The sequence below is a fragment of the Rhinolophus ferrumequinum genome, chromosome 15 (assembly GCF_004115265.2).
Source record: "Rhinolophus ferrumequinum isolate MPI-CBG mRhiFer1 chromosome 15, mRhiFer1_v1.p, whole genome shotgun sequence".
NCBI classification, from domain to species: domain Eukaryota; kingdom Metazoa; phylum Chordata; class Mammalia; order Chiroptera; family Rhinolophidae; genus Rhinolophus; species Rhinolophus ferrumequinum.
This window is the reverse complement of record NC_046298.1, coordinates 7,201,458-7,212,579: the sequence shown is the minus strand read 5'-3', so window position 1 is coordinate 7,212,579 and position 11,122 is coordinate 7,201,458. Positions and strand designations below refer to the sequence as shown.

Genomic DNA, 11,122 nt, shown 5'->3' with positions numbered 1-11,122 from the left:
AGTGTCACAGAAGTAGAATCCTGGTAAGTGGCCTTTCACTTACACATTAATGTGTTTGAGGTCATTTGTGTTGCTAAGTGTCACAGTAGTTTGTGCCTTTTTATTGCATAGTAGTAATCTTTGCTGGGTCTACCAGAGGTAGACCCATTAATCAGCTGAAGGACATTTGTGTTGTTTTCTACTTTCTGGCAATTAGAAATAAAGTCATAAACATTCATGAGCACGTTTTTGTATGAATCTAAGTTTTCATTCCACTTGGAATGAAACACCTAAGAGTGAGATGACTGAATATATGGTAAAGGGATGTTTGTAAGAAACTGCCACACTATTTTCCAGGTATAATGGCTACGCACCAGCAATATATAGAAGTCCCAATCACTCCACATCATCGGCAGCATTTGTTGTCATTTTTCAGATTTTAGCTGTTCTCATAGGGACGCAATGGGTGAAGTGTGTTTAAATCTTTTGTCCACTTTTAAGTTTGTTTCATTTTCCTTTCGAGTTTTGATAATCCTTTATATATTGTAGATACAAATCCTTTATCAGATATGAGATTTGTAAAGTTTTCTCCCCGCCTGGCTTGTTTTTTCTATCTTTTAAAGAGCAGAAATTCTTAATTTTGATGAAATCCAATTTATCAATCATTTATAGCTATGCTTTCAATGCTGTATCTAAAAAGTCTGCGTAACCTATGTTCACAAAGATTTTCTCCTATGGTTTAACTTCTGAGTGTTATAGTTCTAGGTCTTCCATTTAGGTCTGTGGTCGATTTTGAGTTAGTTTTTGTATGTGGTGCAGTCTGGGTGTATGTTTACTATTATTTTTGTATATGGATATCTGCCTGTGTCAGCACCATCTGTTGAAAAGGCTATCTTTTCTCCACTGAACTGCTTTTGCACCTTTGTTGAAAATCAGTTGGCTATATATGTGCGGACTATTTCTGGATTCTTTTCCATTCTATTGATCTAAATGTCTATTCTCTCACCAGTACCAAACTGTCTTGATTACTGTAGCTTTATACTTAAGTCTTGAAATCAGTGTGAGTCCTTCAAGTTTTTCAAAATTGTTTTAATTCTAATTCCTTTGTGTTTTCATATACACTTGGCACCAGTTTGTTAATTTATACAAATAATTCTGCTGGGATTTTGGTAAGAATTGGGGTGAATTTATACAGCAAGTGGGAGAAAACTGACATCTTGATACTGTTTTTCCAATTCATGAACATGATATATCTCTCCATTTTCTCACCTTTAATTTTTTACCAAGCTTCTGTAGTTTTCAGGGTATGAATGTTATACATCTTTAATCAGACTTATCCGTAAGTATTTAATTTTTAATGCTATTTATAGTGTTTTTAAATTCTTCTTCTGATTACTTTCTACTAGTATATAGAAACACATTTGATTTTTGTATATTAATCATGTAACCTTGCTGATCTTGTTAGTTCTAGTAACATTTTGTAGATTTTGATTTTTCTATGTAGAAAATCACGTTGTGAATGGATTTTCTATCTGTATGCCTTCTCTATCTTGCCTTATTGTATATGTGAGGTCCTACAGTTACAGTGTTGAGTAGGAATGTAAGAGTAGCTATCCTTGCCTTAAAAGGAAGGCATTAGTCTTTCAGCATAAGTAAGATGTTAGCTACAGATTTTTAAAATACATATTCTTTATCAGGCTGAGAAAGTTCCCTGAGAGTTTTATCATGAATAAATGTTGGATTTTTAAAAATAGATAATAGGGCTAGTAAGACTACTACTTGAGTATTTTGGAAGTTTGTCCTTCAAGCAATTGGTCCATTTCATCTGCATTATCATATTTATTGGCAGAAAGTTGGTTTTTATCCTTCATCATACTTTTAATGTGTGTAGGACCTGTTTTGATATCTCTCATTTCTGATACTGGTAACGTGTCTTTTCTTTACTGATTAGTATATATAGAGAGGTATCAATTATTTTAATCTTCTCAAAAAAAAAAAAAAACACAAAAAAAACTTAACTTTTAATGGCCTTAATTTCCTCTCCATTGAGTTGTCGTCTATCTCATTGATTTCCACTCTTTTTCTAGTTATTTGGGGTGAAATCTTAGGTCACTAATTTGAAACCTTCTTTCTAATATAGTATTTAGTGCTATAAATCTCCTTCTTAGCACTGCTTTTGTTGCATTCCACAAATTTTGATGTTAGGTTTTCATTTAGTTCAAAAGACTTACCAACTTTTCGGGGTTTTTTTTTCCTTGACTCATAGAAATGCAGTTTAGTTTCCAAAATTTGGGTGGTTTTCTAGGTATGTTTGGTAATGATTTCTGACTTAATTCCACTGTGGTCAGAGAAAATACATTGCTTGAATCCTTTATAACTTATTGAGACTTGTTTTATGGTCCAGAACGTGGTCTATCTTAGTAAATGTTCCAAGTACACTTGGTGCTGTTGGAGTGTTCTACAACGTCAGTCAGTCAGTCTGGTTGATGAGAATGTTCCCATCTTGAATATCCTTACTGACTTTGTCTACTTTTTTTCGGTCAATTATGTTGAAATCTCTCGAATATAAATGGTTTCTTTCTATTTAGGATTATAGTATATTTTCTATGATTATGAAATTACCTTTATCACTGATAATATTATTTGCTATGAAATCTACTTTCAGATAATATTAATGATATTAATATAGCATTCCAAGTTTTGATTAGTATTAGTGGAGTACAAATTTGTCCATCCTTTTACTTTAAAAAACAGCTTTACTGTGATATAATTCACATACCATATTTCAGTCATTTGAAGTGTACAGATCCATGGCTTTAGTTTGTTCCCAGAGTTGTGCAACCATCACCACATTCATCACCCCAGAAAGAACCTCTGTATCCAGTAGCAGAAACCCTCTATTCCCTGCAACCCTAGGCAATCACTAAACTACTTTCTGCTTCTATAAATTTTCCCATTCTGGACATTTCATATAAATGGAGTCATGCAACATTTCTCTTTCTGTACTGGCTTCTTTCACTTAGCATAATATTTTCAAGGTCCATCCATATTGTAGCATTTATCAGGACTTTTTTATTTGAGTAATATTTTATCCTATGGATATATACTTTATTCATCAGTTAACAAGACATTTGGGTTATTTAAATTTGTGTCTTTATACTTAATGTGCATTACATATAAGCAATAAATAGTTGGGTCTTGCTTTTTTGTCCAATCTTACAATTTTTGCCTTTCAATTGGTATATTTAGACCACTGACATTTAATTGCTATTTATTTGCTATTTTCTTCTATGTTTTTCTACTTTCCTCCTTTTTTGACCTTCTTTTGAATGGAGTATTCTGACTGATCCATTTTTTATTTTCATTTAAAACTTTAATCCACTTGGAATTTATTTGGTTATAGGATGAAGAGATAGTATTAGAGGAACTGTCAGAGTCATTTCCTCCAACTCCACTTGCTTTTTGTGGCTGTTGCCATTTTTATTCCCAGTTTTCACAATCCCACTGGGAATGTCATTGGAATTAAACTTATGTAATGGTTGGAGGAAATTATATCTTAATATTTGGTCTTCATTTATTCCATTTTAAAAAATCTCTTAATTCAAGTTAAATAATTGTTCTACAAGAGCTAAGTTTATTCCAAGGCACGTAACACTTTATCACTATTACAGGAAAAGTTTTGCTATCTTTTTTTCCCCAACTTTCCATTTTAAAAGACATCAAGCTTACAGAAAAGTTAGAAGACTGGTACAACACCCATTTATTAATCACCATTTACCACATTTATTCTCTCTATATTTCTTTAGCTTAATCATTTGAAAATAAGTTACTGACACATATCACCTCTGAATTCTTGAGGCATATAGAGAACTACATAATCCACCTCCATCATTAATACCAAACAAATTTAATGGAAATTTAAAGGTAAATATTAACACTAAAGTCCACATTACATTTTCCCACTTGTCCCAAAAAATGTCCTTTATAGCTGTACTTTTCTATGTAGGAACCAATCAAAAACTTGTACTGCGTTTGGCTGCCATGTCTCTTTAGTTTCCTCTATTCCATTACAGTACCCTCCTCACTATCTACCATTTCTTCATGATATTAACATTTTTTAAAGAGTCCAGGCCGTTTGTTATATGTGTATGTTTCTCTAAGCAGTATCAACATCAATACAAATACCACATAAAGGCCTGTGAGAGCCAGGTGCACTCCTTAACAAAGCATGACCAGTGATCTAACCTTACTGCCTCAAGGACAGTTTTTCTTCCCATATTTGCTTCTTCCTGGATATCCTTCCTTCCACACCTCAGCAACTTGCTAACTTTTCATCCATTGAGGCCTGACTCAAGCTTCCATCCCCATCGCAGACTAAGGTAGATACTGCCTGCCACACAAATCAGTGCTAATGTGGCTATCACCCGGTATAAAGTGTCCATTTCTCCTCTTAGACAATGAAATCCAGAGGACAGACACTGCCTGTCCCAGAAACAGGCACTCAGTTCAGAAATCCAAATTTTTCTCTCCCTAACAGAAATTTGAAATTTTAAAAATTTACAAATAGAATAAAAAACACAAAAGCCCAGTTTACAGTAGAATATTAAAAATGCACAAATAGGAAAGGAAGGAATGAAAATAAATCCAAATCCCGTACTTGATTTCTAACCCTAAAGTTCTCCCCCAGAACTCCTGGTTTTTGATCCATTGGGACTTGCTGATCACTTTTCCTGGGCAGTTCCCCGTACTCGAGTGAATACCAAAGGTTTCCCATTGATGCTGTTTCTAGCATCCTAAACATTCTAGAGTTAATAAAGGCCAAGATATATGTTAGGCTTACCTTTGAAGGACTGTTGCTGAAGTAGTAGAAAATCTTTTCTCGAGGAGAAAGCATTGTTTCATTTTTATGTGGAGAAATGTAGACAGGATGATTTTGAGACAGCTGTATTCGGCGAGGAGAGCCTGTTCTTACAAATGGATAGGGAGAGAGTGGAGGAGCATCCATCTGTTAAAAAAAAAAAAAAAAAAAAAATCAGTATTTCTAAGAAAGCTACACAAAATTTTTAACCAGGTATTTTTTGTTATTTTTTTTGAAAGGGTGAAGGAATACAATAAACCAGTAGATTTATGAATAGTAAACAGTGACAGCAACAATTAAACCTTAAGAAAACAAGAATACAAATAGCAAACACATAAGTGCTTGCTTTGTGCCAGTCACTGTTTTAAGCATTTTTAATACATTATGTCATTTCATCTTGTTAACTAGGGACTATTCCTATTCCCCTTTTATATAGGAGGAAACAAGAGGCACAGAACGTCAAATAACTTGAAATGTCACCACAGCTGCTAAGTTTTAGACAATCTGAACCAATGCGTTCTCTCTCTCGTATTGCTATACTTTGTAGGAAATCTAAATACCATCTGATTCTTTTTCAGTGCTGTACAACAACAGAAATTATGTTGGTTAGTCAAATTATTTGTTAGCCTTCCTCTGTTTTACTTAAGAGAAATATTTGTAAAACTAGTTTACAGATGGAGCAGCTCACATATAAGTGGATCCTATCCGTCACAAGTGGAAACAGCATGAAACGGTCCCCGTCACACTTACTAGGCTCGCCTGTGAGTACTTCAGGGCAAACGTCCTCATCTGTTGTATGTAGATGTTGTTGTAGAACTGAATGAGGTCTCCCCTCTCCTCCTCCTCCGTGTCACTGTTGGCACCTGTGAGGCGAGTGGGTGTCGGAGGGGCGCTGCTCGGCTGTGGGACAGGCAAGGTGCTGCTCGACCTCATGACAGGACTGGAGTCTCTGCTGGCTGCAGCCGGGAGCACAAAGGGCGTTACACAGCCAGGCTAGTAGTCCAGCTTGTTTTTAAGAAGAAAAATTCAGCAGGATAAAGGCAAACAGCTACCTGCTCTGCTTGTAACTTGTATAATGGCAGCAACAGGGCACTTTATTTTTCATACCAGGATGCAAAGCACAGATAAGACATTAAGTACTAATTTTACCCACAGGCCATGAATATTGAGAAGTGTTCACTAATAAGTTTCCTAGGACTTGAGCCCTGCATTAAGTGGTGCAAACAAACAGGGGTGGTATTTCCATAGTATGGTTTCAATTGACATGCCAGACTTTTCTGGAACTCAGGCCACTGATTTCCTGCCTGAAACCTTCTCTAAATCCTCCAGAGAAAAATGTTATGCACAAACAACTTTGTGCCACTAAATTTAGAATTCTGTTTATTGGTCCAACAAATCCTTTGCCAATAAAATACTTTCACAGTTTCTTTAGTAGTAATTTAATTTAGTAATCCTCAAGTCTTCTAGGCCTAAAAAATAAGAGAAGCTCCTAATTTTATTTTGTAATGTTCATAAAGATCTCACTTACTTCTGTCTTTGTTTAGTTCTGTTGGAGAATTCTGATGGCTTCTGCTATCACTACTGCCAGAATTTCTTCTTTTCCTTTTCCCTTTTATCAAAACACTTCTATACACCTTTAGAGAGACCATGAGAAAGGGACAGAAATTAGTATTTATTGAATGCATCCTAGACTTTATGACCTTGACATGTTATTTAATTCTCACAACAACCCTATGTAGTAATAGTTGTCCTCCTCAGGGTAAGTTAGTAAAAGCAACCAAGGTCATATACCTATTAAATAACAGATCCAGAATTTACAAGGCCTGTCTGGCTTCAACTTCCAAATACTGCCTACAATACTACAGAACAGTAATAGAACCCAACCATAAAAATCAAGTCATTTTAAGTCAAACACAAAGATCTCACATACCTACCTCTTTAAAGATAGATGAATAGTGTTAAAGGTAAAATGAGTTTTAAAATTTCATTTAATGTTATATTGGTTTAATGTACAGTACTATGTTTCCTAAACCAGATTGAAAGGTGACATAGAAACCAAAGAACTTCCTATTTACATTTCTTGTGATTAGCTGAACTAAGAAGGAGTGAAATAATTACCTTTTGGAGAAAAGAGAAATTAAACTAGTCAAGATGTGAAGTTGTCTGTCAATGATTAAAGAAAGTTAAAGTGAAGACTTCCCTTAAAATCTTAGTTGTTTAACCTGGAGAAAAGTCTACAGAATTAACTGCAGTTAATGTTTTGTCATCAAAGACTTTAAGCTTTATTTTCAGCCCTTGGAGAGAATGTCATTACCTGGCTTCGTGCCTGGGGCTGAGTCCTATAACAACGCATAATATTCTGGAAGGACTTGTCTTCTTTTGTGACCTTGAAAATAAGAGTATTCTGTGAGAGATATTGACTTCCCGCCAAATAAAGTGTGGAGCTCCATATACTTGCTCCACAATGAAATTAGTAAAAATTTATATTAAAAAAAACAGCCAGTTAATGTCTCTGGAAATGGTCCTAAGGACATAAAACAAATGATCTATTCAAGAAAATCTACTAAAAAAAAAAAAAAAAAAGAAAATCTACTAAAATTCAACAACAGAGAGTAATGGTATTTAAACCAAGACGTGGGATAAAAAATACAGCAACAAATGAAAAATTCACTAGAGGGACAAAACAGTAGATTTAAAACTGACAAAGGAAAAAAAATTAGCAAACTTAAAGACAGATTGTGCAATCCAAAGAACAGAGAAAAAAGAATGAAGAAAAACTAACAGTTTCAGAGAGATGTGGAACACCATGATATTCATAATGTGAGTACCAAAAGGAGAGGGGAGAGAGAAGCAGAAAAGAATGTTCGAAGAAATAAAGGCTGTAAATTTCCCAGATTTTTTTTAACATTAATCTACATATCCAGGAGCGTCAATGAAATCCAAGTAGGATAAATACCAAGAGATACACTCCCAGACACACAGTCAAAATGCTGAAAGCCAAAGAAAGGGAGAAAATCTTGAAAGTATCAAGAGAAACAACTATTCGCTTATTAGGGAACCCCAATAAAATAACAGCCGACTTCTCATCAGAAATTATAGAGGTGTAAAGAGGCAGTGGAACAAGACAAAGTACTCGAAGTAAAAAAACTAAAGAATCCAGTATCCAGCAAAGTTCTCTGTCGAAAATTAAAGTGAAATAAATACAATCTCAGATAAATAAAAACAGAACTTGCTGCTGACAGACCCATATACAAGAAATAATAAAAAAAGTTCTTCAAATAAAAGCAAGAGATCCCAGACAATTCAAATAATCCCGAAGACAAAAAGCACTGGTAAAGATAATTATGTTACTATACAGTATAAAATGTATATTTCTTCTCCTTCTTTAACTGATTTAAAAAGCAACTGTATAAAACAATGTGTATGTAATATATTGTTGGACCTATATAACATAGATATGTGATACATTTGCCAAAACAGCACAAAGAAAACTAGGGGGAAATGACTCCAGACCACAACTTGAAACCACAGGAACCAATAAAGAGAATCAGAAATGATAAGGTTAATATAACAAAAGCTATAAATAAATATTTACACTCCTTTCTCCTCTCAGCTTCTTTAAAAGTCATGAAATCATATAAAACAATACTGTATTGTTGGATATATAACACTTATAGATATAATATGCATAACAATACCACAAAAAGGATGAAAAGGAAACAGTTACACAGCATTAACATTTAACACTTCTATATCTCACTGGAATTAAGTTAGTATAAATCTGAAGCTTACTTTGATAAGATGTGTATGTGGGGCTTGGGGTACGTGAGATGTTAGTCGAGATGTTAGTCAAAGAGTACAAGCTTTTAGTTATGCTTGAGTTCTGGAGATCTAATATACAGCATATTATATTGTGACTATAGTTACCAATACTGTACCATATACTTAAAAGTTGCTTCCAGTTAATCTTAAATGTTATCACTACAAAAAAAAAGCAGTTACGTGAAGTGATGGATCACTTTATCACAATCATCACATTGTACACTTATATTTACACAATGTTATATGCCAATTATATCTCAAAGCTGAGGAAGAGAGAGAGAGATTGATATGTATATGGTAAGCCCTAAAGTAACCACTAAGAAAATAAGTTAAAAAAAAAAAAGTGAAAAGCATTACTGAAATTAAAATACCACATTTGAAACTATTCACCTAATGCAAATGAAAGCAGTAAAGGAGGAATAAGGACCAAAAAGACATGATTTTATGTGTGTGTGTGTGTGTGTGTGTGTGTGTGTGTGTGTGTGTGTGTGTGTGTGTATCAAGTAAAATAGACGTAAATCCAGTTATAACAGTAACATTAAATGTAAGTGGATTAAACAACACAAAGTCAAAAATTGTCAGCCTGGATAAAGAGATCAAAGTATATATACTCCGTCTACAAAACACACTTTAGATTAAAAAATACAAATAGGTTGGACAAAAGAGGATGGAAAGAGATGTATCATGCAAACTGCAAACCCCCCAAAAGCTAGGTGGCTTTACAAGTATACTATAAAGTATTTAAAACAAAAAATAAGAGGGACATGTCATAATGATAAAATGGTCACTCCATCTGGAAGCTGTAACAGTTATGAGCATACATGCACCTAATAATAGAGCACCAAAATATATGAAATAAAAACAGAGAAATAAAGGGAGAAATAGATAATTCAATAATATTTGTAGCATTCAGTACCTTGCCTTCAATAATGGATACAACTAGCAAACTAACAGAAGACTTTAACAAAATTATAAAATAACTAAACCTAACAGGCACCTATAGAACACTACAGCCAATGTGCATTCTTCTCAAATGCACATTGAACATTCTCTAGGACAGACATTTGCTAGGCTATAAAACCTCAATAAATTTAAAAGGATTAAAATAATATAAAGTGTATTTTTTGACTGCAATTAACTGAAACTAGAAATCATTAACAGAAATTGGGGAAACTCATAAATATGCAGAAATTAAAACAACATACCTTTTATAACCAATGAGTCAAATCAAAAGAGAAAATAGAAAATATTTTTTAAATATTTTGAAGATGAAGAAATGAGTGAAATAAGTGAAATTGAAGAGACAACATACCAAAATTTATGAGATGCAGCTAAAGCAGTGCCTAAAGGGAAATTTGTAACTGTTAATACCTATGCTTATATTAAAAAAGAAGTTAAATCAATTACCTAACCATCCATCTTAAGTCACTCATAAAAGAGCAAAAACTAAGCCTGGAGCAAGCAGACAGAAAGTAATAAAGATTAGAGCATTTATTAATAAATGAAACCAAAGGTAGTTCTATTGACAAATCTTTAGCTAGACTGATCAAGAAAAAAGACTCAATTACTAAGAAGATAAATTGACAAACAAGAAAAAAGGCTATATGAGGATATTATGAACAGCTGTGTTCCAACAAATTAGCCCAGAGGAAATAGACAAACTCTTAGAAAGATATAAACTACCAAAACTGATTCTAGAATAGATGATCTTAATAGACTTATAACAATAAAGAATTATTCCTCAAACTACCCACAAAGGAAAGCACAGGCCCCAATGCCTTCACTGCTGAATTCTAACAAACATTTAAAGAATACCAATTTTTCACAAACAAACTTCCAAAAAATAGGAGGAAGGAACCCTTCCCTGTGCATTATGAGTCCATTATTATCCTGATAACAAAACCAGACCAAGCCTGTTTCTTTTTAACAAGGAAATTACAGACCAATATCTCTTTATGAATAGGACAAAATTCCTCAACAAAATACTAGCAAACCGAACCTAATACCGTATAAAAAGAATTCTCCACCAAGTAGGATTTACAGTAGGAATGCAGGAATGCAAAGTTGGTTTAATGTATGAAAAGCAGTCAATTAAACCTCTTAGGAAGAAAATGGATAAAACTTCAAAACCTTGGATTTCACAATGCATATCTTTTGGTGTTAGATATGACACCAAAAGCACAAGCAACAAAGGAAAAATAAACTGACTTCATCAAAATTTAAATATTTTATAATTTAATGCTATCAAGTGAAAAGGTAACACACAAATGAGAAATATTTGCAAATGGCGTATCTGATAAGGGAGTTGTATCCAGAATATATAAAGAACTCCTACAACTCAACAACAAAACAAACAATTCAAAAATGGGCAAAGGGTTTAAATAGATACTTCTCTAAAAATATAGAAATGACCAGTAAGCAAATGAAAAGATGCTCAACATCATCAGTCATCAAAGAAATGCA

The 11,122-nt window shown here is 33.6% G+C and overlaps 1 protein-coding gene across 2 annotated transcripts in view; it reads right to left on the bottom strand.

The window, feature by feature from the left end:
• RBL2 (RB transcriptional corepressor like 2) overlaps nucleotides 1-11,122 on the bottom strand; it is a 44,267-nt gene that overhangs the window by 3,247 nt on the left and 29,898 nt on the right. The window contains exons 18-21 of one of the 2 annotated variants that reach the window (XM_033127284.1): nucleotides 7,152-7,223; nucleotides 6,366-6,471; nucleotides 5,588-5,793; nucleotides 4,820-4,984 (exon numbers count right to left, since the gene is read on the bottom strand). In XM_033127284.1, the coding sequence (XP_032983175.1) occupies nucleotides 4,820-4,984; nucleotides 5,588-5,793; nucleotides 6,366-6,471; nucleotides 7,152-7,223 (549 nt within the window). Of the gene's footprint in view, nucleotides 1-4,819; nucleotides 4,985-5,434; nucleotides 5,794-6,365; nucleotides 6,472-7,151; nucleotides 7,224-11,122 lie in introns of those variants that run through there. The other variant, XM_033127283.1, reaches the window with a different exon arrangement.